Consider the following 27,406-nt stretch of genomic DNA (forward strand, 5'->3'; position numbering starts at 1 on the left):
GACTTTCAGGTTCATGGCCTGTGGTGATATCAAGGGCAGGGAGACCTCCGACAGCACCTTGTGAATGAATGATGGAGGCAAAAGTCCAAGTGTAGCGGGCTGATGAATGAATGGGAGGGAGAGGAAGTGGAAACAGTTCATTGAGAATGTGAAAGTTTCCTCCAGCTGCAGTAACAAACTACCACAATCTGGGTGACTTTGCAAGAGGCCTTTATTTTCTGACAGTTATGGACTCTAGAACTCTGAGATCAAGATGGGCAGGGCCATGATCTTTCTGAAGGCTTTAGAGGAGGACCCTTCCAGTGCTTGCCAACCAACCTGACATTCTTTGACTTGTAGACGCGGAAGTTTAGTCTCTTTCTTTGTTGTCATGTGGTCTTCTCCCAACGTGTGTGTCTGTGTCCAAATTTCCCTATTCTCCCCACAACAGGTCCACTAACCCTGTATCACCCCACCATAATGCAACTCCACTTGCACAGGCCCTATTTCTAAATAAAGTCATATTCATAGGTACTAAAGGTTAGGATGTTAACTTATCTTTTTTGGGGAGGATGCAATTCAAACTACCACAGACAGTGAGCTTCCTGGACTTTTTAGAGATAAAGGAAGAAGAAAATAACAGCTAGATAAAAATAACAATATAGTGCAAAATAATGGAGAAGCTAATATCTATTACATTTTAAAAGGTCATTTATATTTGAGGCAAACATTAGTTCCTGCCTAACACAGTCAAAACACGTGAATAATATGGAGGTGAGCAAGCCTGATGTTTATTGATCCCCTACAATGTTTCAGGCATCCTTATATACAAATTCATTTCATCCTCACAGTGATATAGTCAGGCATTCACATCCCCCTTGTACAAAAGAGGAAACTGAAATCTGGCTACTGAGTACTTCAACTGTGGACAGTACAGATTGAAATGTGCTATAAGTGGAAAACACACACCGTGTTTCAAATTCTATGCATAAAAAGAGTGGAAAATATCTCAGTATTTTTATATTAACTACATGCTAAAATGATACTATTTTGGATCAACTGGGTTAGAAAAACATTACTAAAATTAAAATTTTTTTTTTCTTATTTTTTTTTTAATGCGGCTACTAGAAACAATTGGAATTGGATTTATACCCATAGGTCCCATTGTTACTCTATTGAAAGGTATTCTAACAAGACAGAGCTGAGAAGAACAAGAGTCTGTGTTAGACCCAGAATTGGGACTCCCAGACTGATCATGTGTTTCCCCTTAGGTCTCTGCCTCCACAGTGAAGACCACAAGTTAGAAAACAGTGTTTCACAAATAATGTACAAACAGTTAACAAACACAGGGGGAGAAATTAACCTAGTATGCAATCAATGTGTGGTTTGTGGCTGCTACAATGAAAGATAAGAGGAACATGGAGATCAGCTTGCTCTCAGAATCAATGTCTAAATCAGATCAGAACAGAGGGATGCAGACTACCTGCATGGGGAAGCAGCGCTTCTAGATGATCAGGACTGGGGCATCTGATGCTCATAGAAAGGGATCTGCCAGTCAGTAGCATCAGCTGAGTCAGGGAAGTCATGGGAGAGGCTGTCCTGGCTAGAAGACACCGCCATGTGGTCCTGGGGCCAGTGGAGGCAGAAGCCACTAAAAACTCAAATCTGTCTCCTCTTGCCTTTGACAAAGGCTCCCAAGCCGTTATAAGGGCTACCTCCTATTACAACTCAAACATCAGCCTCAGGAGAAGACAGAGGCTCAGCACATAGCAACTGCTCAATAAACACTGAATGAGTGAGCAAACGAATGAATGAATGAGACTTCCCATGGGGTGCTGCCTATAGCGAGAGACTGTGATAGTTGTTGTGAGGTTGGTTTTTGCTGTGCAGGTACATGTGTGACTTTGTGTGTGCGCGTACTGTGTGTGTTTCGGCATTACAACTGCTCAGGCAGGCCCACCTTGCCCGGCGTGCGTCACAGCCAGAGGCCCAGCCTGCCGTGCCAGGGCTGGAATCAAGTCCAAGCCCGGCTGCACACTCACGTGATTTGCCTGAGCACTGGAGAAACTCAGCCCTGAGCGGAGCAGCAAGGAGCGCCCAGGTGCCAGCAAGGTCAGGGACAGCAAGAAAGGGCCAGATTGCGGTGTGGAACACCGGTAAATATATATCCAGAGTTTCTCCTGTCTGGGGACAGTTCTGTTTTAGACCCTCTCCCCAAACAGAACTTGGCCCATGTGCCATGTAAAGAGGAGAGACCCAGTCTGACTTGCCCACAGACTCTGGGTGATGTTGAGTCAGTCATTTTTGGAGACTGGGACCTGGCCTGTATATGCGAAGAATAATTACATGGTTCATTGTCCACTGTCCTTTCTAAGGCATCCTCCATTTGTCCTAACCTGCAGGGCTCACCTTGTTCCAGGCACCTCACTGACCTCAGCCTCCTTCTAACTGAGGCTTCTGGGCCAACAGCCCTTCTGACCAGAGTATGGGTTATGATACACCACTAATGGGGGGAGTGTAAACCCAGAAAAACATTGTGTGGCTCTGCTCTTTGATATCATAATCATAACTTGCGAATATATCTAAAGGAAATAAAGTAAAAGGAAAAAGCAAACACACGAAGTTATTTACTAAAGCCTCATTTATACCGGAGAAATACCGGAGACTGAGTGAATGTCACAGACGGTGCAGCTAAGTAAATCGTGGTCAGGCCACTTGATGGGACATTATGCAGCCATTAAAATGCTAATAACGTTATAACTATGACATACTTTTCAGTGGGGAAAAAACCATTGAAAACTATAGAGATGCAATAATTACAACTATATAAAAATTTCATATGCAGAGAAACAGCAACTAGGAGGAGGGATGGAAAAAGAAAAATGTGAGATTCTGAGTAACTGAAATTGTTTTCCTTCTCTGTTACTATTATCACATTTTATAAATATAAGCCACTAACTTCTGATTACAAATTTAAGGTTTGTGCTAAAATCCAAGTGAACAGCTCTGCCTGGATCTCGATTCATGTGGCATCTGCTGAACCAACCAAATGTTAAGGAGATGTGGGAGGGACCGACCTCAAGATATTTCTTTGCCCCAGGAAATATTTTTGTGGTTGCTCTATCAGTGACTTTGGACACCCAGGCTGTCCCAAGCCTCCACAAAAAAAACCTGGCTTTTATCAGCTGTAATCCAATGTCACAGGTGCACTCTTTTCTGGGCCACAGTCTCAATTCACTCATAGAGACTTAACAAAGAGAGAAATGCAGCATTCAAGGGTAAACCAAGGATGCTGATACCTAAGACTCCTATAGGGCAGAATATGCGTTTCATACCCGTAGGTTCCTGAGCCCCTGGCAGAAAGCACCGGGGTTGATCATTAATGACTCACAGCTCCATCACACTCTCCAGCTGAGCGATACAGGTCTGATGGCATTGGCAGGTTGGTAGAGGGGGAATTCTGTCTCTCAAAAACCTCAAATAACAATCGTGATGACCTACTCAGGGCCTAATTTGGGGATGATGTTCTCCTTTATGCGTGTGACCTGAAGTTCCAGCATGATTAACTGGTGTCACTGGATTCAGTGTCTGTGGGGATGATGTGACAGCGATCAGACCATACCAAGCACAGTGCAATTACAGCAAATTGCAGTGCTCCTGGGCATGGTGAAATAGACTTTGCCATTGCTGCCATGGGCATTTTTTTTTTTTTTCAGGTGAGGACACAAATAGAAAAGAGTCTGTAGCAACATCTTTCCTCCCAAGACAGGAATGCAGGAGGGAATTGAGGATGGCATCAAGATATTACACAGGGATGTTCCTAGTAAGAATCCTAAATTAAAGAGGGGTGAAGATACATGACAGGTGCATGAAAGAGGATGGAGTTAGGCAAACAGACAAGGACTGGAAAAGAACAAAGCAAAAGAAAATATTAGGCAGTCTTCCTTTCCATATGCCTTTGACTTTAAGTAACTTACCCCTCCAGCTGAAATTTAATAGGTTGGTTTTGGTGGGGGAGGGAAGGGAAAGAAAGACCAAATAAAGTCAGGTGATTCATCAAAGATCCCTAGGGCATCCATTATGCGTTAGGTATGTTGTGGATGTTGGGGGAACATGGTGAATAAGACAGAGTCCTTGCCGTAAGGTCTAGTGACACCCGCCCATCACTACAATACAATGACAAATATCCTCCGGAGTACTGTATGGGGAGTGTCTAAACCAGCTGGAGGAGGTGAGAGGTGATCTCCCTGAAGAATTAGTGTCTGAGATGGGTTGGGAGCAGGCATCACCCCAGCAAACAGGAGGAGGGTAAAGCAGAGGGACCTTCAGAGCAGGGTGTCCAAGTGCACAAAGGAACAGAGGTGAACAGCAGCTTCCGTAAGGAGCCACCATAAACAGTCTGGAGCTGCTGAAATAGAGTTAGAAGCGAGAGATCCCCAGGAAGGAGACAAAAGAGGTCCTGGGGCACAGGGAACATCCTGGGGGTCACAGTCAGGAGCTCTTGCTACACTCTGCTGGTGGAAGGCGGCCAACATCTGCTGGCCTGCATGGTTGACAGGTGACTCTGAAAGCTGATGTGGAGGCTGGAGCTTGGAGAAATATGAGCAAGCACAGGAAGATCTAGCAGGTGATGGAGGCACGAATCTTGGAGAAGCTGAGGCCCCAACCAGGGCCAAGGGAGGTTGGAGGGGGAAGTTCAGAGAGACTGCAGTGGCTCTCAAACCTGGCTACACAACGGACTCTTATGGGCTCCAATTACACATATGACCTGGCTCTGTGCTTGAATTTTCTTTCAGTAGCTTTAAGCAGGACCTTGACCTCCCCAGCTCTGCAAAACTCCAGGGTTTGAAAACTCACTCAGGTCTGAAAGTAGCTGATTTGAATTGTCAGGTCTGCTCTCCCTTCTCCCCTTCCTTCCCCCCCCCCCCCTTTTTTTTAAAGTTTTTATTGAATTTGTTACAATATTGCTTCTGTTTTGTGTTTTGGTTTTTTGGCCTTGAGGCATGTAGGACTTTAGCTCCTTGACCAGGGATCCAACCCACACCCTTGCACTGGAAGGCAAAGTCTTAACCACTGGACCTCCAGGGAAGTCCCTCTTCCTTCCTTTCTAGAACTGTCTGTTAAGCACTTCCTACAGAGCTAGGATTCATTAATGCTAAAAGTACCATGGAAGTAGAATAGAGAAAAAGGAAAAGGCCATTCATTCATCCTTTTGTTGTTCAGTCGCATAGTCGTCTCTGACTCTTCATGACCCCATGGACTGTAGCCCATCAGGCTCCTCTGTCCATGGGACTTCCCAGGAAAGAATACTGGAGTGGGGCTGCCATTTCCTTCTCTAGGGGATCTTCCCAACCCAGGGATCTAACCTGTTGTCTCCTGCATTGGAAGGCAGATTCTTTACCACTGTGCCACCAGGAAAGCCTCATTCGTCCTTTCAGTGTTTCTCAGACTGAAGAACTTTCATGCTCTTAAGCACAGACGTATGGATGCCCCATGCTAGAGGATTCCAGCTGGAGAAGCACTGTCCTGAGCATCATAAAATATCAGGGGCTGAATCTGTTCCACAGTGACTGAAACTTCAAATTGAACATGGTCACTAGGCTCTCCTGTCAGCATTTTGATTATAGAAATTATCATCCTGTGGCCCAAGACAGGTGTCCTTTTATTCAAAGATAGTAATTGATTTGAAAATGTGAAATTTCATAAACTGCCAGAGTTGTTTATAGAGAGCCCTGCCTATTTTGACATTGCTGAATGTTTGAAAAGGTTTTTCTTTCCCCCGCCCCAAACTGATTTGAAATGGGAAACTTTTTTCTAGTATTGAGAAATATTATCCCAATTTGCAGTCTGCAGTTTTCCTTTGAGACTGACATACCAGACAGTGCATATTTGTGTCAAATATTAATGTCACAACCATCCCGCCCCTCAAAATAGCCACTGGGTCATGCATGCCATTCAGCTGCCCAAGAGGGGAAGGTGGGGTTTTGAATACCTCTGTTCAGCTGCAGAAATGTTGAAGTTGAATGGGATTTGCAAATAGAAACCCTGATGATGAAGCCACCTCTACTGAGGGCCATGAAGCCCCCTCCTCCCAATCTAAATACACCTGCTTTCCCTGCCCACCGCCCTGTGCCAGCCCTTATCCATCAATAGTGGCTGTGCATCAGGAGACACGGGTTCGATCCCCAGGTTGGGAAGATCCCCTGGAGGAAGAAATAACAACCTACTCCAGTATTCTTGCCTGGGAAATCCTATGGACAGAGAAGCCTGCTGGGCTACAGTCTATGGGGTCGCAAAGAATTGGACACGACCGAGTGACTGAGCAAGGAACTTATGCTCAATGTGTTGACAGCTCTAGGTGGGAAGATACAATGTGGAGAGTTTCTAGGCCGAGGCTGGTTTAAGGCTTCAGTCCCCTCTTTGTCCCAAGGTGGCCTCTCTAACCCCCATCTGCAAGCTCATGGCCACCCAGTCAAGTGAGCTGGGCATGACTGGGAAACTCAGATCTATTGCACAATCGTTTATTGAGTGTCTTTGGAGAAGGCACAGTGAATACCTAGGTAAGTATACAGACTCTGTAATCAAAGCTGGTAAGAAATACTAATGACAAGTTATCATCTAATTACCAGTTAGGTGATCTTAGGCAAATGATACTGTTTCTTTAAGCCTTAGTGTCAATAGGGATAATGACCCTCCCTTTGAAGGGCTTTGAGGCTTAAGATAAAGTCCCTGATGAGAAGCACCCTCAGGGATCCATGGTAATGATAACAGGGCTCTTGATGGGTCGCAGTGGGGAAAAAAAGATGTGTAATCCAAGCAGTGCTTAATAAAGGAACTATTTACACTGCAGGAGATGATGGGAACAAGGGCCCAGGCAGGGAGGGGGCATTTAGTAAGGGAGAGAGCAGTGGAGCAAGGAGTAGGTTCAAGAGCCTGGAAGGTCACCCTGAGAGAAGCTGTGACCCTCCTTGAGGTTCACCCCCCTTTCCCCTCTCTTCCCTGCCCTTTCCAGGGCACTCCTTTGGTTTAACCGAAGGTAAGAAGTCAAAACAGGTCAGTGATTCCTGACAGTCTGTCTCCTGAGTCAGAGAGCAGGTACAGAAGAATGGATGGACCTCGAGGAACGAAGGGGGGGATCCCGCAGCACTGGCCACTGCCATTCGTGGAAGACCTGCCAAAGGCCAGCTCCTGAGAACTCAGCAGAGAACGAAATATTGGGCTGTCCAAAGAGTTTGTCTGGGTTTTCCATAAGATGTTGGCCAACCCAACAGATTCTCGGAATTCTTAAGAATTCTGAGCTTTGTCGTAGACATATATAGAAACAAACGATGATAGCATTGGGCAATAGATGCTATTATAACATAACAAGAAAGAACCTCTAGACCAGGTGTTTCCAAAAACCAGTGTCCCTGAAAGAACCCTGAGCCCTCAGGGTACTGAAGGAAGGACTGCCTTTAAAAGCAAAGAAGGAGGTGTTGAGAAAGCGTATCCTAGACAGAGGAAGACAAGAACAGCAGGAGTGTGATGTGGCTGTCAGGTAAAGCCTATGGATTTGGGAAGGAGGGGATAAGAACAGGAGAGGATGCTGGGGAGGCCAGCAAGAGCTGGGTCATTCATACAGGGACCTGTTAGTCAAGTTAGAGAAGAGTTCAGATTCTTCCCTCTTGAGAGCCACTGAGATTGACAGTAGGATTTCTTAAACCGTGGAATGACTAGTAAGGTATGTGTTTCAGCAAAAATGGTTTTCACCTCAAGGAAAAAGGTATTGGTTTCAATGACCCTGACCCCTAAGAAGTGGCATCTAGGTCCACAGATGTAACTGGCAGGGGAAGAACCTCACTGAAGCTTCGGGAAACCCTGAGACAGTGCAGGCATATCGCAGGGAGAACGTGCTTCTAAAACCAAGGCTCCCAGCAAATGTGCCCGGCATGACAGCAAATCTTGGGCAGAAGATAACTTAGTGCTGTGTTTGTCATGCCGTAATGGGCATCGGATCAGCTGGGGAACTTATAACAGTGCATACTCTGACTCAGCAGATCCAGGATGGAGCCCAAGATGGCACATCTCTTTCTTTCATTAATTAATTTTGATTGGAATATAGTTGCTTTATAATGTTGTGTTATCTTCTACTGCACAGCAAAACTTATCAATCATGCATATACTAATAACCACTCCCTGTTGGATTTCCTTCTATTCAGGACACCACAGTGCATTAAGCAGAGTTCCCCGTGCTATACAGTATGTTCCCATCAGCTGTCTATTTTATACACGGTGTCAATAGTGTCTATGTGTCAATCCCCATCTCCCAATTCCTCCCCGTACACCCTTTTCCCCCTTGGTATCCTTATGTTTGTTCTTTAGCCCTGTGTCTGTATTTCTGCTTTGCAAATAAGGTCACCTCTACCATTTTTCTAGATTTCACATTTATGTGTTAATATATATTTTTCCTCTTTCCGACTTCACTCTGTTTGGCAGTGTCTAGGTCCATCCAGGTCTCTACAAATGATCCACTTTTGCTCCTTTTTATGTCTGAGTAACCAAGATGGCACATTTCTAAAGAGCTCCCAGATAATGCTGATGACAGGACACCCTTTGAATGGTTTGGCCTTACATACCAACTGCCTCAATCTTCTCCTTTACAGATGAGCTAAGAGAGGACATGAGAGGGCTTGATGGGTGGTGGACCAGAGTAAGCAGAGGTACAGTCTATAGGAACTAGCTTGGAGTCCCCCAGTTCAGAGCTCTTCTGTGGTCCCCAGGACCTTCTTGGGAGATTGTTGGAGGCCAGGCCCTGTAGTTGCTCCTTGAAGGCAAAGGGGAGGAAATGTGAACAGTAAGTTAATGAGGTGGAAGTGTTTCCAGCATGTCCTTGGAGAGGACAAATGGTCCTGCCAACATGTGTGATGAGCTCTTCACACAACAGCCTGCTCTGAAGGGACTGGGGTAAGTAAGTGAAAGTCGCTCAGTTGTGTCCGACTCTTTGAGACGCTATGGACTGTATCCATGGAATTCTCCAGGCCAGAATACTGGAGTGGGTAGCCTTTCCCTTCTCCAGGGGATCTTCCCAACCCAGAGATCGAACCCAGGTCTCCCGCATTGCAGAAGGGACTGGGGAACCTGACTTAAATCCCTGCTGGGCTGCCAAAGGCCTGCTTCCCAGACGCAGCAACCGGCTCATCACAGGACTCAAAGCACACGCCCACACTGGTAGGGTCCATTTGGAGAACAATTTGCCAACATGCTTCAAGAGTTACAAAAGTTTGCTCTATTCAACCCATAATTTCACGTGGGGGAATGTCTACAAAAGAAATACACTGAGAAAGGGCTTCCCTGGTCCAGTGGCTAAAGTCCATGCTCCCAATGCAGGGGGGCTCGGTTCAATCCCCATCAGGGAACTAGATTCTACATGGCACAACTAAGAGTTCTCATGCTGTAACTAAGACCCAGGGCAGTCAAAAAAAAGAGAGAAAGAGAGAGAAATACACCAAATAGGGAAAGAAAACCAGCCATGACATTGAAGGGTTATTGGCAACATACATCTAATTCTTATGAAACTCCCAAATTGTAGGTTTGGTATTACTTCTACATGCATTTTTAAAAATTTACACATAAATGTAACTCAATTTCAGAGTGGTTAATGTGTCCCTAAAATCTTTCATCCAGATAACATTAGAACTAGGATTCTAGATCCAGGTCATTTAAATCTGAAGTCCATGTTCTTTCCACCATGATACATCCACCACTATATGCATAAGGTTCATTACAGTGTTACCAGAAATATGGAAAAACAATAGAGGAATGGATAAGTAAATTAGGGTATATAGACTCAATGGACAATTATGCAATCATTAAAAAAGATAAGTGGTTTCCATGGTGCTATAAAAGCATCATGATCATGATAAAATGCTTAATAAAAAATTACGGTAGCAAACTTTATGTAACTATAGTTAGGTAAAAGATGTATGCACATTAACAAAGATAAAATATATGGCAAAATAACTGTTGTGCTATGAGATGAGATTATAGGTGATTTTTCTCTCTGATATCCAAACTTTCTGCAATACTGTCATAAAAACTGGCTGGGGAAGGCTAGGATTGTAGAATGCATGTACTGGTGGGGCAGGCACAGACTTGGTGTGTATATGTATGTGTGTGTGTATAAACATACATGTATATATATATATATATATATACATACACATATATATACATAAGGTCTTTAAGGAAAGTTCCAATATGGTCTTGAAACCTCTACACATGCTCCTGTATCCTATGGCTCTGTGTTTTAGACATAATCTTGAAAACTCTCTGTAAGAGTTGTTCTAGTACAGACTTTCTCACCTCTGGCACCTTCCTCGGGAAGGATTCCACAGCAGTGGTCCCTTACTGCAAGAAGTAGCGCAGATATTAAAATGAATTACCCTCCAGAATTGCAGATAGTACATTTACACAGAAGGTAGGGAATGACAAAGATGGCAACTGAGCATCACAGATGACGCCATGACCACCTGGAGTGCAAAGTCAAGAGGTAGTCCAGGACTGTTCCTGGTGGTTCAGTGGTGAAGAATCTACCTGCCATTAGGGGACACCAATCCCTGGTCCAGAAAGATCCCACAGGCCTCAGGGCAACTAAGCCCGTGCTCTGCAACAGGAGCAGCCCCTGCAATGAGAAGCCCGCCCACCGCAACTAGACAGCAGACCCTGCTCTCCACAACTAGGGAAAATTTGTGCACAGCAACGAAGACCCCGCACAGCCAAAAAGAAAATAAATTTTATTTTTTTAGAAAAGAGAGAAGCCATGTCAGAGTTCAAAGGAAGAATGTGCCCTGAACAATTACGGATGTCTATCATGGGAAAGGTATTAGGGAAGAGTGGGGAATGCACAGGCCATATATCACCTCCAATAGTCAGGAAATAAGCAAATGGAGACACGTTTTTAAAACAAGGAGGAAAATATAGCCACCACTACTAACTTTGGGTTTATAGATTTCTATCTGAATTTGTACATATGGTTTTACTCTCCTCCGTTAGATCCATTCCTATTGACAGAGGGAGCTGTTATTTTGAGCACAGCTCTATGATCAATGGAAGGCATGCAACTGGCTATGATTACTACTAACAAATCTACTGAGAAGGAAAAGGAAAGCATAGTTCAAACTTTGCTAACCAGGTATTTAAAAACATCCAGGTCCCTCTTACTCTACCCTAAAAAGTGTGTCTTACCTTCTCAGAAGATCAATCAACACATCCTAAAACAGAACAATTAGAAAGTGAAGTGTGGCCTATGTGCTCAGGGGATCAGAGAGCCATTAGATGGGGTAGTTAAGTAGCTTACATTGAAACTGGAAAATGTCTGACATAGTGAAGACCCAAATTTTGCAATGTGGTTATAATTATCTAAAAGATGTCGATGCACAAAAACTAAAAGAAAAAAAAAAAAAACCCTTGTGAAAATGGTTGGTCTGCTAGGCACTGGAAATGGGGGCTGACTTTCCACTTCCCATATTTCTAACACCATGTAATGTTGCTATAATGTCACTAACAGTAACAAAGAATAAATTCCTTCTAATTCACTATTTGACTTGCAATGATACACAGATGCTAAAACAATGCAAAAAATAAAACAGATGCCAAGAAAGCAAAGCAGTGGGGATTTTTATGACATATATTTTGAAGGGCTCTGGTATGCAAGCAAGCTTGCATAGAGTCCATAATGATCTAGGCCAAGGTCTCATACTTGGGTGTAAAATTTAAGGAACTACTCTTCTCTTGGTGAAGAAGGAAGCAAAAGTAGCCAAAGGGACTTCTCTGGTGGTACAGTGGTTGAGAATCTGCCTGCCAATGCAGGGACATGGGTTCGATCCCTGATCCAGGAAGATTCCATGTGCCCCAACAACTAAGCCCATAGGCCCTAGAGCCCGTGCTCTGCAACAAAAGCCACCACAATGAGAAGCCCATGCATTGCAACTAGAGAGCAGCCTCCGCTCATGGCAACTAGAAAAAGCTCACACGGAGCAATGTAGACCCAGCGCAGTCAAAAAAAATTATGTTTGTTTTTTTTTTTAAAGTAGCCAAAGAAAAGGATTGGAGTGAGGGAAAGAAATCTACCTGCCATCTTCTAAAGCCAATGAAAGGATCTCCTCTGAATTATAAATTTGAATTCCAGCCTCCAGAGACTTCAGGATGAAGGATCCAAATACTGATGGTAGATGAAGACCTGCTTCCTCCTTCATTTTTTAAGTCCCAAACAAAGAGCTGTTCTGACCAAAACAGAAAGGAAGTCAGTTAAAAGCAGCAGATCCATGCTGCATTGCCCTGTCCAGGTGGAATTCCAACAGGATTAACAAGGTAGAACATCTGAGATGAAAAGAGAACAAGTTCTGATGTTGAAAGAGACACTCAGCAGCTAAAACACCGCCTCTGGGCACCGTTTACTGAAAGGCCCAGGTAGCCACAGAGAGGCTTCCGTCACTAGCCACGTGTCTGTGTGTACAGGCCGCTCCTCACTAAGTCCTTTGGTGTGCAGACCATCAAAACAAGGTTTGCCTCCCGCAGAAGGGGCGTCGGGAGAGTCCTGACCGTGCCATATGCAGAACTAACTTTCATTTCTCTCCCTCCACTCTCCTAGGACAACTAGACCTGCACAGATTAAACCCAACCTGCAGGTTTTATCTTTTAAAATTCAAAATTTTTCCTTTAGCAAAAGCTCTGGAGAGGAATTATGGCAGAAGTTCATGAGAAACAGCTGGGAGCCCATGGGGAGATTCCTGCGACATGGACAGGAAGTGACCTGGAGTTTCTCCAGGCAAGGAGAAAACAGACATAGACCTGTGCCTCTGAAATCTACTGGAGTTAACTATCCAAAAAAAAAAAAAGAGCAATTCCAAGGACGCAATTGAGATTACGGGTACAGCCCAAGGGTAAATGTTTTACACATACATGGGAAAAAACACAGATGTCCATACACGTGTCAGTATCGCTACACCAACTCACAAACCTACATGTTAACACACACACATACAAAGACAAATATACTGATCTATTTGGGCTCACTGTAGGAATATTTTCCATGCAGTAACTTCTACTGTTTTTTTTTTTTTTTACAGCTAAGATGAATTATTAATGTTTATTGTGAAAACCTTTTTATTGCCAGGAAAACATGATTTGCTCTTCTTCAGGTAACAAGTGCTACGCATCTGTTGATTCCTACTGTCACGTTATCTGGCTCCACCACAAATACCCGTGTTGTAATAAAAAAAGAAAAAAGAAAGAAAGAAAGAAAGAAACACCCTGAGGCAAATATATAGGCATTGCTGGTATGCTACGAGTGGATGACAGGCAGCTCTAATGGTCTCACTTACATAAACGCAACTTATTCACATCAGAACGCAACTTCCTTCTAGACACAGAGTGCCAGAAATCATTCTTTTCAACCCAGAGCTGCTTCTATTGAAACACCTGTCAACCGACCTGTCAGCCCAGCAGACCTATGTATGGCTTCTATCCAGGGATGCCTGCATTTTTCAAGTCTCTGGAAGAGAAACATCCTATGGAGGTTGAGTGATGGGCTGAGGATTAGGAAAAATGGTTCCTTGACATCCCAGGGCTCTGACTTTTAAGACTTTGGAAAAGCCTCTGGGCAAATCTATGAAGCTTTTTGTGTGTATATAAATCTTTTTTAAATCTCACAAATAAACAGCAGAACTAACTTCTACTGTAAAATGGGAGGGGAAAATATTTGTAAGGTAAAGTCTGACGCCAGAGCTGCAAGATGCCATTTGTGAAATGCAAAAGGATACTGACAGACCAATATAGCTTTATGTGTCTTCAATTATTCCGCAAACTATTTGTTTAGCAATCTTGAGGGGGAAAGGCTGATGTGTCATGAATTTGAGCCTTAAAATAACTAGTGCCTAGCACCTGCATGGGCATGAGTGAGTTGCATACAGTATAACATCAGACAGTGTAGAATTCCACAAGAGTGAAAAATAAAGGCAGGGTAAAGCCAGAGCTACGGCTGTGTTTATTGAGCAGGTATTTGTCTGTGATAATATATCAGAGCACATTGACTGGATTCATGCTATGCAGTACTTCTTCCCAAACTTGGATGGACAGTAAAATGTCCGAAAGCGCTTTTAAAAAACCCCATTTGGATAAAACCTCACCCCCAGAGATTCTGATTTATTTAGAATGCAATGATGCCTAAAGCCAACCATTTATGTGTCTACCTACATATATATTTATTGATATGTCTGGAGGTTGTCAAGGTATGATTCTAAATCTTCAGCCAGGCTTGAGAACCACTAAACTTGTTAGACAAAAATTTCACCACTACCCCTCATCAAGATAAAGTACAAATCCACACATTCATATAAGTAATATTTATTGAGCACATGTTACGTGCAAACTTTCTTTTAGATCCTGAGGACATACTAAAAAGCAAAAATAAATATGGCCAGTATCAGGTATCAGGACCAAAGGCCATCAGGCTGAGAAACTAGGGAAGAGCTAGGGTCACAATTCAATTCTGAAGGCAAACTGTGTGAGCAAATACCATCTAGCTTAGGGGAGCTCAGTCTTTGTTCTATTCTGAGCTTCAACTGATTAGATGAGGCCCACTCACATCATGGAGGACAATCTGGTTCAAAGTCCACTCATCCAAAAACACCCTCACAAAAACATCCAGGATAATGTTTGACCTCCTATCTGGGCCTCATGAGCCAGCCAAGAAGACATATACAATAACCATCACATGGCCCGTAGCCTTATGAGGTTGAAGTCCAGTAGGGGATTAGACACTAAAGCATACCAACAAAATGAGTGCAAACTGTGAAAATAATATGACAGAAGTAAGAAAATTGCTTGATAAAGCGGAGAGAACAGGGTATAGGCCTCTTGGAGGTAAAGAATAGGTAGAAACTTAAGAAATATGAAGTACAAAAGTATTCTAAGCAGAAGAGATGACATTCACAAAATGTGGCAATAGCATGGGCTGCAAAGAACTCAATCAGCTTGAGAAAGTGTTAGAAGGCTAGAGGGGTTGGTACGTGGAAAACTGGGAGGAGAGGCATGGAATGAGGTTAGAGGGGCCAGATCGTTCAAGGCTCCAAAATTAAGATGAGGCAAAAGCACAGAAGTAACATGATTGAATTTACCTTCCAAAATGTTCTGTTTGGGTACAGTGTGGGGAAGTGAAATAGGGAAATGTGGATGCAGCATGCGCAGGGAAGTTCTGAAGTGGTTTAGGCATCAGATGAATGTTCAGAACGTGGTGGTGCTGAAGATGGGGCCGTGTGACCTGACCTTTGTCTATACTGGCAGGAGAAGAGATGAAACTTTCTAGAGCATTTTGTGTGTTGCAAGTGGGGAAGAATGGTGATTCCTACATTTATGGCTTAAAGAATTCAGAAGAAACAAAGCTTTTTTCCTGGTTACCAGCTTGACTCAATTTATACCCACTGGCTGCCTGCATTATGCAAACTATGCATCCTAATTAACAGAAATCCAGCTTGAATTATGCAAATTCTTGCTTTGGGCTGGGTTTTCCATTTCCTGCCTCTAGGGCCTCCTGCCCATCAAGGACCACATCCCATTCTCCCTACTGACCTTCTGTGGACCAGAGCCCTCTGCACGTCCGGGGTGAGTGAGCCCTGAGAGGCCACTGTGGCTAAGCGAAAGGGGAAGAAGAGGTGAGTCTGAGCATCCACATGGAGCCAGCACCTCCCGGGGTCCCTGGCTCTCTGACAGCCTGCTCTGAGCTCATCCATCCAGCAGCCCCTGTCTCCATCAACACGTGTCTGCCCCAGTCCTGTGCAGAACTACTTTCTGGATCAGAACACGCACCCAGCTTTTTTGCAGTGCTCTGTCATGGGATGCTGATTCCTGGGGCCTGTGCTTTCTGTTCAGAGCAAATGCAACCATCTGTATGCCGGAAAAATAGCGATGACCCTCTGACCTAGCCCACCTTGCAAAGGGGCTTTGGCACAGGAAGCCCACATTGTTTTATGGAGCCGAAGTCTGTGTTTTATTTAACTCTGAACGCCAGGCGCCCAGAATAGCTTGCAAGATAAATGTCAATCAACGCTAGCATAATCAAGACACCCATTCCTGCCTCATTAGGGTCCTCTCATTCCGTTTAAACTTCTCAGATTTATACACTGTAATTAGAAACTTGGTGATTTTGACTGCTAAACATAAAGGCATACTGGGAAGCTTCACATGTCTGCATTTTAAATATTTTCACACGTCGTTAACCCAGTTGCCAGTGTAACATCTTCTGGCCCAATTCCCTCACACTGTGTGATATTTATTTTTGGACAGAGAGGAGAAAAACTAATTGAATTGAAACACGTATTGATTACTGTTTTTAGTGAACTCTGAACAGCTTGTCTCTAAATGATTTTGCTGAGGAGCTTTTAGGCAACTGTTAGGCTGGACTGTTTCCCCTGTGATCGCATTTGGGCTGTGTGTGCCTGTCTGCAGTTGCCCGGTCTGCTTTCACGGAGTCCTATCATGCACAAGAGCATGCCAACCCTCTCCACATGCAGGTCCTGACTGGGACACCCTGTGTGTGTGTGAGTCAATCAGTCAGGTCCAACTCTGCAATCCCATGAACTGTAGCCTGCCGGGCTCCTCTGTCCATGGGATTTTCCAGGCAAGAATACTAGAGTGGGTTGCCATGTCCTTCTCCAGGGGATCTTCCTGACCCAGGGATCAAACCTGTGTCTCCCACACTGCAGACACACTCTTCACTATCTGAGCCATAAGAGAAGACCCAAGCAGGGTTCCAGAAGAGTCTACGCAAAGAGCATGGTTTCCATGTGGCTGGTGAAAAGCCTCAGCTCTTTGGATCCCGTGTAAGCAGGCACATCCCTCAGTTCATTCAGTGGCCACATTACTCACCCAAGGACTGTGTCTTAGGAAGTGTCTTAGACCAGAGCTTCTCCCATGTTCATATTTGTGTGTGAATCAGCTGGTTAAAACACAGGCTCCGACTCAGTGGGTCTGAGTTGAGGCCTGAGATATTACATGTCTGACCTGCTCCCAGGTGACACTGAGCTGCAGGTGTATAGACATGAGGCCTTTGATGTGACCTTTCTCCATGCACTCTCTGTCACCCTGCTGAGATCTGAGGCCAGGAACCACGCATTCTGATACAAGCTGCTACAGGAGAGGCGAGGCTGGCTCCAGTGGGCAGGGAGAGAGGGCGTGGCTGCTGGAGAATCAGGCTGCTGCGTGGTTCTGGGGGAGCATCAGGGGAGCCACTGGACTTCCAGCCCTTAGTGATTGCTATTATTTTTCAGTCACTCAGTCCTGTCCAACTCTTGGCGACCCCATGGACTGCAGCACGCCATGCTTCCCTGTCCTTCACCATCTTCTGGAGTTTGCTCAAACTCATGTCCATTGAGTTGGTGATGCCATCCAACCATTTTGTATTCTGTCATTCCCTTCTCCTCCTGCCTTCAACCCTTCCCAGCATCAGGGTCTTTTCTCATGAGTCAACTCTTCCCATCAGGTGGCCAAGGTATTGGAGCTTCAGTTTCAGCTCCCAGCCTTTAGGGCTGGAGGCCAGAATCTAACAGTCTTGGCTCCAAGGAGCTCTTCAAGATAAGAAAGCCTTAGCTATCTTTACTACCTTAAAGGAAGCCATCAAAGCCCATAAAGAGGCAGCAAGAAAGCAGCAGATGTGACAAAGTTTTCACCTTTTCCACCTGGCTGCAGGGTCTTCCAATAAACAGTTGAGCCCTCATTGCAATATCTATTGTTGTAGCTGAGTCACTAAGTCATGTCTCTTTTGCAACACCATAGACAGTAGCCCACTCAGCATGTGATTTCCCAGACAATACTGCAGCATCATACATGAGTTCAATATCCTTGCCTCCTGACAGATTTCCCAGGTGTTCCTGAGATGCTTATGTGCCCAGGGCCATTATTCACACAACAGCCAGGTGGTATTTTAGGAATGTAAATCTGATTCCTTCATTTCTCTGCTTAAAAATCCTTCTAGGGTGTTCTGTTCCTCTCAGGAACAGACTCTAGAAACCCTGCATCATCTGACCCTCCCCACATGGCCTCGTCATTGTCCATCCTGCTTACGAGGGTCCAGTCACTCTGACCTCCTTCCTTTTCTCAAACAAGCCAGTCATTCTACCGCAGGGCCTTTGCACACAGGCTATTGTCCTTCAAGTGAGTGTCATGACTGCTTTGGCTTTGAATCTCTGGCCACAGGCACAGTTTGAACAGTGGAGCAAACACAAAATGAGGTATAAAACATTGGTTCTGTTGGTCTGATGTAGATTTATTCTTGACTCTTAACCGAGAACAGTATGATACCTTCATGTTACAAAGAGGGGACTGAAGCCCAGAGAACAGATGAGACATAATCAAAGCCATTCTGATTCTGGAAGATGGATCATGACTTGGACACACGTGTGTGCTCCATGATGTCCGGACTGTAACCTGCCAGGCTACTCTGTCCATGGGATTCCCCAGGCAAGAATACTGGAGTGGCCTGCCTTTCCTTCTCCAGGGGATCTTTCAACCCAGGGATCAAACTTGAATACTGCGGCATTGGCAGGCAGATTCTTTACCACTAGCGCCACCAGGGAAGCCCTATTTTATTTTCCCCTGGGGGAGGGGAAAAGTGGTTCAGGAAGTGGTATGGACCTATGGGGAAGGGAATGTAACCTTAACATATGACATACTACTTAGACCTGCTGCATTTAACAATTTTTACACTATTTACAAAGTCATAACTCTCCTTCACTCCCTCACTTGTTTGGCTTTTGCCTTTGTGGAGTCCAAGGTTGTACACAGGAAGGCATTGACAATCCTGGATTTCTCTTCCACTTGTGTCATCTGATTTTTCTTTGCCACAAACAAACTTTTTGAGGACAGGAGAGGGCAATTTGTAATTTATGGATTTCTCTCTAGAAATTACAACCAGAACCTCATTTAAAAAAATCAAATTGGTTTCATCTAATTAAATTTGGAAATTGCCTCATAAACACATATTCTCTTATAAATGTCTTTAAAAACAAGGTCTCCTGCTTACTGTCTGAGGCAGGACTGGGTTGAGCTGAGAGGAGGAGACTTCCCATCTTTCTGCTCAGAGGGACATACTCTCTTATCAGTTGCTGAAACTTTATTTATTTGGCTGCACTCGGTCTTCGCTGCTACATGCAGGCTTTCTCTAGTTCCAGTTCCAGTGAACGGGGCTACTCTTCATTGAAGAACACAGGCTCCTCATCACGGGGGCTTCTCCTTTGTGTAGAACGGACTCTAGACGCATGGACGTCAGCAGTTACAGCACACAGGCTCAGTAGTTGTGGCACACAAGCTCAGCTACTCCGTAGCGTGTGGAATCCTCTTGAACCAGGGATAAAACCCAGGTCCCTTGCATTGGCAGGCAGATTCTTATCCACTGTACCACCAAGGAAGTCCTGAAACTTTCTAAAGAATAGTGAAGTCTAGAGCAGTGCTTCTCAAACTTTTTAAATGCCCATACGAATCACCCAGGGATCTTGTTAAAATGAAAACTCTGATTCAGGAAGTCTGGCAAGATCTAAGATGCTGTATTTCTAACCAGCTCCCAGAGAGAGCCAACGCTGCTGGTCCATGGATCACACTGAGAAAGAGGCAAGACATTCGCACTTGAATTCAGGACCCAGGAGTTGTATACCCTTGGTCTTTACATTTCACCTCTCCAAGGCTCCATTGCCTCACTTTTATGTAATGTTAAGAGTTAACATTTATCAGTGCTATTTCTAAATGCCAGACACAGTACTAAACATATATTTATGCTTATTAAGCAGTATAAATGAGCGATTACTTAATGTACCCAAGCTTACACAGCAAGGGAAGTGGCAGAGCTGGGATTTACATCTAGGCTGCCTGACCTCCAAAGTCAACATTCTTACCTTCTGAGGCCTCACTGGCTCATGATACACAAGGTCTCAGCCACATATATGGTCAAAATACAAGGCCTAATCCCATGTCCTCCCTTCAGGACATCATACCTTAGGTTCCTTCAGATCATCATCCAAGAACTTTGGCATACTCTCACAAGGTAAACTTAAATGCTCAAACAAGTCAGACAGTGGCACCTCTGGTTCTCTATTATGGCCCAATGAGCAGCCAAGAAATTACATGAAGTTTTCTTACAACAGCTCTTTCTAGTAGAGCACCCTCATGGGAATGCCAGCATCTCAGCAACTGGTCTTTGAACATTCACATGGGATTCACAGAGAAGAGAAGAGAAGGGAGCACTGTCCTCACCCGGGTGCACCTTTGTGCCTACAGCTCCTGACCGTGGATGATATACGAGCCCTCAATTTCGTAACAGAGCAGGACCCTATGGGGCCTTCCCAAGACTGAACCTCCTCATATCCTCTGCCTGGCTCATGTCTATAGAAAAACTGTAGCCAAAGAATAAATTTAATCAAAGAAGTGAGGAAATGCAGAAACAAAGGAATGCAGTCAACTAAGGCAAAGTAATAAGAGTTTGGCCATTAAGCAAAGTTAAGGACCTTGAGTTCTTCCTCAAGAGCCAACAGATAGTATTCTGACCTACATTCTTTGAACTATTGTTCAGATACCGAAACCCTCACCAGGTAGAAGAAGTTGACTTAATATATGATGACCAGATTGCAGTCATGACATAAACTGAACCACCTGACACGCTTCCAAGAACTGGCCTCAAGGAAATGGGAACAAACTGACCCTAGAACTGCAGATTAATTGTCCTTAAAGCAATCTACATGGGGACTTCCCTGGCCAGGGGCTAAGACTCTGTCCTCCCAGCAGGGCCCAGGTTTGATCACTGGTCAGGGAACTAGATTCCACATGCTGCAACTAAGACCCAGCACAGCCAAATAGATGAATGAATAGAACTGGAAAAAAAAAATCAGTATGCCAATCAGACCACCCCATGACCAACATGACCAATTCTAAGATGATTATCGGAGGTCATTGTGTTTTCCTGCACATAATTTCCTCTTTCCGCCTATACACTCCTGAAACTCCCCTTTAAGAGCTTGCTCTTCCCTCCTAAGTTTGCAGGGGGGAAGTGGCTTTTGGACATGAGTCTGCCTTCTCCCCCAGTTTACCAGCTTCCTGAGTAAAGCAACCTTCTCTTTCCAACCAGTGTTTGTCTCTTGAATACGAGCAGCCGAACATGACTTGGGCAAGACCTTCAGGGGATTCATTGCTCAAACAGTGTCTAACTCACAGTTATGTTTATTCTTCTGTTCTCTCTTCATCTATTTCTTCTTATTGTGGGATTATCATCAAGGTCCATCAGTATGAATATCCCCTCTCAATCAGCAGCATCCCCAGGAAGGATGCTTCTCCCAACCCCATGGTTCGAGATGGAGATGTTAGAGAGCTCTGCTTCTGAGAAACACTGGATGGAGTGGCATAAGGTGTTTCCTGAAGGTGTCTTCTCCAGCATCCTGCACATGACTGACAGCTTTCTCCTCCTTCAGAGAGCTCTTAGGTCTGTCCAGATCTCTCCAGATAATTTTTGTGTCCATCAGATTCACCCTGAATATTTCTCCCTCATCAATACTCTCTGACTTTCCTCCCCAGAGCTCATCTTCCCTTATGGCAGTGATATGCTTCCCAAGGCTCGCTCTCAACAGGTGTACCTTTCTGCATGAGCACCCAAAGTCTTGAGCCCCTCCATGAGCCTACAGAGCATTTCAGCCTGGGATGCTTATCACCTTTCCTCCCTCAGACTCCTTAGAGAAACCCTGAAGCAACAATTAACACCACTCCCCCACCCCCCAATCTTACAGATAAGCAAACTGAGGCTTAAAGAGAGGAAGAACCTGCCAAGGGTCCCTTGAGACTGAGGTAGAGCTACTAGGATAGCAGAATCCATCCTTCCAGCGTCAGCTTCCATGCCCTGCAATGCTGTGTGTTTCTACTGTACCCGAAGCGCAGTCTCATGGTATCTCAGAATACACGGGGTGGGAAGAGAGTCAATCCTGTCCATATCCTACTATTAGCATTTTGCTAAATCAGCCTTACTGACATTTTACTGTTTATTTGCTTTTGCTCTGCAATGAGCTTCTATCATTTGTTCTAATTTTGAAAGTTTTCAGGGAGGCTGCATTTTGTCTTGTCCAAGGACATTCTATTCTGTCTCTGACAGAAGGCCCTGCTAATCCTGGGAGAAGGGCTTTCAACACTATCACCTAGGTGGCAATACAATACGCCTTGGCCACAAAGCAATGTTAAAGCTCAAGAATGATGTACTCCTAGCTTGGAGAATGACATTGGGATCCTTTCAGAAGCCCAGGGACTGATACGGGTTTCATGAGTATCACGTGACTATTATGATCTTCCAGAGGACAGTTTGCTAGGCCTGGGTCTGCTTGGCTGTGCCAGGACAATCTGACTCGTTGGGTCTTGACTCCTTTGCTAAAGAGATGAATAATCCCATCAATGCACAATATGCCCAATTTTCTTTGTCATTGGGGCTATCAAGACAGCTCAGTTGATGTCCTTCTGTTTGTTTCCCACTGTACTATCAGAAACCTTCTGTATTAATTCGCTTTGTCTCACTCACCTTTGTGCCTTTGATGGAGCTTGTACATGCAGTAGTATCTGCCAACTCCAGGCTGAAGTAAAGTGAATAAAACCAAGTGATATAGCCAAAGTGGCCTCCTTACCTCATAGAGTGTGATGACCCCATTGGTCTCATTGGGAGGTTTCCACTGGATGTAGATCTTCTCCTCAAAGGGCCCCCCTTGAATGGATTCTAGAGGAACAGCTCCTGGAACTACAGAAGGAAACAAGTTAGGAATCTGATGTCACCTTTCATCTCATTTCCCCAGCCTCAATGACCTAGAATGGGAGTCAAAAAAATTACTCTGTAGGATTAGATAATACATATTGTAGGCTTAGTGGGTCATACACTCCCTATTGAAATTACTCAGTTTGGTACTTGTAACACAAAAACAGCCACATACAATCCATAAACAAATGGGCATATCTGTGTGCCAAATAAAAATCCCCTTTACTTTTAGAAACAGGCAAAGGTTGGAGCTGACGCATGGGCCACAGTTTTCTGTTTTCCTGAAAGGCCAATGGCTTTTCATCTGCAGACTCTGAGCAAGTCTGTCCTGGAACTAAAGCTGACCAGGATTAAGAGGATATCTGTAGGCCCCAGACCTGCCAACAGGTGGGATCCCGGAATTAGATTCTTGGCTTAGGATTGATATTTGAGGAGGGCAACGTGAACTTCACTATCATTTTTCTAAACCTGTCAAGGTTTCTTCAACTGCAGGAAGTGCTTCCATAGTTTCCTAATCCCTGAATCCACCAGGAACCATGTGCCTTGAAACCTCCATCTAATGAGAAGGCTCCGGGAATGCAACTTATTTGTCTCACTGCTGAGTCTCTGATGCCTGCCACATGGTAGACGCATGATAATCATTTGCTGGCTGGACTCATAGGTGAGTCAATGACCTATGCCAGCATTTTGCCCTAAATCAAAACCTTTCCTGGGCAGTTTCTGTACCCAGAAATGTCTTCCTGCCAGCATCCTCCTGCTGAATTCCACCATCATTATGACAGCCTGGAAGATGCTGAACCATAAAATAATGATTCTCCAAACTTCCCGTTATAACTCCCTAGAGCATCATGAATTCATGTAAATCATTATGGAATCTATTTATATTTTGGCATTATAAAAGCAGGTATTTTTTTTTTTTTTCTACTAAGCACTTACTCTCTGATCAGACTTTTACATACCTTATTTCATTTAAGCCACAGAACAGCTCTGCCCAGTATATATTATCTCCTTTGTGCTGATAAGGGAACTGAGGCTGAGAGAATTAAATACTTGCTCAAGGTCATACAGCTCTTAAGTTGTAAAGAGGGAAGTAAACACCTGTCTGTGAGCTTCAAAGCATATACTCTTAATCATTATGCGATGCCTCTCTAGATATAGCCACGGCCATATGTTGCAATCAGTTCCCTATTGTTAAATTAAAATATATTGAGTTTTTCTCATTACAGACATGATACACAGAATTTGTTGAATATTAAGAATCTACAAGAAAGGTTTTTAAAAAAGAACAAAATCATTTTAACCTCCGTAACTGTAGATATTTTTTCTAGTATTTTTATGTCTCTGCATATACATATTTTAAAAAAATTAAACTCCTACCTTGCATATTGTGTTATGACCTTATTTTATAGCTAAACAAATCACAGTTAAAAAAAAAATCCATAGATGCTCTTTGGGGCCATGCATTTTAATGGCTGCTTAGAACAGGATATGCCCCATTTTAGTCACCAATCCTTTATTATTGGGCATTAAAGTTGGTTTGAATTCTTTATGATTATAAGTAACACTGTAACAAGTGTTTTTACAAATAAGTATTTGCATGCAACTCTGCTGATGTCCCTAAGATAAATTCTTGGAAATTAATTTATTGGGTCAAAACAGATGGATTATTTTATCTTTAACACTTTTGACACATATTACCAGATTGCCTTCCAGAAAGTTTGCACCATTCTGGGCTCCCCAAACAGAAGAATATGTCGATTCCTAATCCATGCCAACAATGACTATTTAAAAGATTAAGTGTATGCATGCGTATCTTTTTTAAAATACCAGAGAATGCAGATTTGTTTTTCAGTTTAATTGGCTATTTGCATTGATTCCTTTATGAACATGGTCTCTATACCCTGTGCTCATTTTCCTGCATGGCTTTTCGTTTCTGTTTATTGTTGTCTTATGACTTATAATCTGCTTTTAAGGACTTAAGCTTTTTTACATAGGTTACAATAATTTTGGTCAGTTCTTCATTTGCTTTATAAATCTTTTAGGTATGTAGAAGCTTCTAAGTATTCAGATCTCTTATTGCTTTTCCTTATCCAGTCATCCTTTCTACAAACAGTTATTGAATTCCTAATATGACCAAGGGACTTGGTGATAGACATTACAGATACACCAATAACAAAGACAGACATACTTAAATCCTTGATAAAGCTTGTATTCTGTAAAGGGAAACTACATTAAATAAATAATTGCACTCATAATTAGTTTTTCAAAGTCATTATTAGGATTTTGAGGTTAACATACAAGGTGTTGGAAGAATTATAATCAGTAGAGAAAATCTAGTCTGGCATATTATTTAGTCAGGATAATACATGGAAAGTAAGTTAGGATCTACAGGCAAGAAGAAGCTATTAGGACAAGCATGGGGAGAGTGGATATTAAGAGTGTGGTGGATGGCTTTGTGGGGGGAAAGTGGAAGGAAAAAAATCATCTTGGGGAGAAAAGATGGTATCTTGGACCACGGTGATGGTTGTGTAGAAGAGAATAGAAGTGTGTCAGAAATTTGGGGGGAGGGCTAAGCATGTGTGATTTGGTAGTGATGGAGGGAAGAGATGTATCAAGGAAGACCCCAGCTTTTCTGTTCTACACAAATAGGATGGGTCAGGGGGTTGTCATAAAAAGAAACCTTAGAGGATGACTAGCTTTGGAAAGGAAGCTGGCAAGCTCAGTTCTGTCATAATTCATTGGACAAGTATGTGGAACGATGCTGAGTACCAGCGGGGTAGGGGGCGAGTAGCAATATTCAGACACTGAATCCACAGGCAGGGAATAGATCCTGCAGCAGAAGTACAGAAGAGAACAAAAGTAGCAAGTATAGGACTAAGGCAAAAAGCAACTCCAACCTCAGAGAGGAAAACAAAGAAATTTGGAAACAGGGAAGCTGTATTCATAGAGGCAACAAAAACCCAGGAAGGTGAGCAGCCAGGGGAGGCTCAAGAAGTTACTGTAACAGGTGTGGCTGCTGCGTAAGAAGCAGCCTTACATTTGCTCATTGGATGTAGTGTCTTCAAAGTTATTTGTGAGCTGACCAAGAGTAATTTAAGAACATCGGCATCAAGCCATCGTTTAGGTGGTGGAGAAGAGAGTGAGAGTTGAGGGACTGTGTTGAGACAAGTAATTATTTTTGCTGTGAAGGTGAAGGGAATGCAAGATGGAGCAGAATTGAGACATGGAACCAAAGTACTGCCCCTCCCAAACATGGGAGAGGTTATGGCATGATTCAAGGTAACTAGGAAAAATCTGAAATTGACATACGAAGTGGAAGGATGGGAAAGAGAGAGGAAATAACTGATGTTAGTAGGATCCTGAAAATGCCAGGGCAGGGGTGGGTGGGAAGAGAACATCCTTCCCTCTGTGAGACAAGAGAAGAGGAAGAAAATGCACAGATGCTTTGGAGAAGGGGGTTGAGGCGTTCGAATGACTCTTGGTTTCTCGAGGAGAGAGAGAGGAATTATTTACCAAAGGTGTCCCGGAGGAGGAGCTCTGTCAGTAATTGGGAGAAGTTTTAAGGGGTGAAGAGAATGCTGAATGGAGAGGTGCCTGTGCTACTCACTAAGAAAAGAAAGGGGGAATATCAAGCTGGGACCACCACCTGGGCTTTCCTTTCATACCAGCTCAGAGCAAATTTTCCTTCTCAACCCAGATGAATAGTCATCTGTGTTTTCTTCTTTCTATTTCATGCTTTATTCCCATCTTTTTCTTCTTAAACCTAACATTTTAATCCATCTGGGATCAACTTTATGCATTGTACAAAGTGGAAATCTAACTAGAGTTCCTGACAATATTCTTAGGACAATAAATTGACCACTCAAAACTTTCCCCAGTGATTTAAAATGCCATTTTATTACCACATTAAATTATTTTATATTCCAGCATATGTTGTTGGCTTTCTGTTCTATTTCATTGAGTCATAGCTTCTATTCCGACAGTATCTCTCTGTTGTGCTGATATAACATATTTTAATATTCAGTAGAACAGGCCCTTTCCAAATATCATCATTCTTTTGCAAAGTTTTCTGGACTATCACTACTAGTGTATTCTTCTGAAGGAATATTGGAATAATTTTACAAAACTACAATATGTTCCATTAGAATTTTAATTTCAGTTGCACTCTTCACTTCTCTAGGGGACAAAAGATACTCTTTAATAATGAGTCCTTCTATCAGTAATGTTGTATTAATCCACATTTATTAATATTTCTTTTTATGTCTCTCAGTTAAAAGTTATGTTTTTTCATTTCTTATAAACTGCATTCCTAGGATTTTGTTACTTTGCTCATATTATTTTTGAATTAAGAAGTTTCTTTTATGAAACATATAGAAAAATTATACATAACAAATGGATATTTAAATAATAATTATGAAATGATCACATATGTGCACCTAATATCCACTCTAAGAAATAAAACATCACTGTATCATGGGAGCATCCTATGTATCTCACACTTGACCCCTCTCTTCCCCACCAAAAATCAGTGCACTAGTACATATATTCAATGGAATATTACTCAGCAGGTAAAATGAACAAAATTGTGCCATTTGCAGAGACATGGATGGACCTAGAGAGTGTCAT

At 43.4% G+C, this 27,406-nt stretch overlaps 1 protein-coding gene across 16 annotated transcripts in view; it reads right to left on the reverse strand.

The window, feature by feature from the left end:
• The window catches only part of PTPRT (protein tyrosine phosphatase receptor type T), a 1,083,381-nt gene that overhangs the window by 349,198 nt on the left and 706,777 nt on the right, over positions 1–27,406 (reverse strand). For all 16 annotated transcript variants that reach the window (XM_070472652.1, XM_070472647.1, XM_070472651.1 and 13 more), the window contains exon 9: positions 22,656–22,765. In XM_070472652.1, the coding sequence (XP_070328753.1) occupies positions 22,656–22,765 (110 nt within the window). The remainder of the gene's footprint in view (positions 1–22,655; positions 22,766–27,406) is intronic.

This window comes from Odocoileus virginianus, chromosome 9 (assembly GCF_023699985.2).
Source record: "Odocoileus virginianus isolate 20LAN1187 ecotype Illinois chromosome 9, Ovbor_1.2, whole genome shotgun sequence".
In the NCBI taxonomy this organism is placed as follows: Eukaryota; Metazoa; Chordata; class Mammalia; order Artiodactyla; family Cervidae; genus Odocoileus; species Odocoileus virginianus.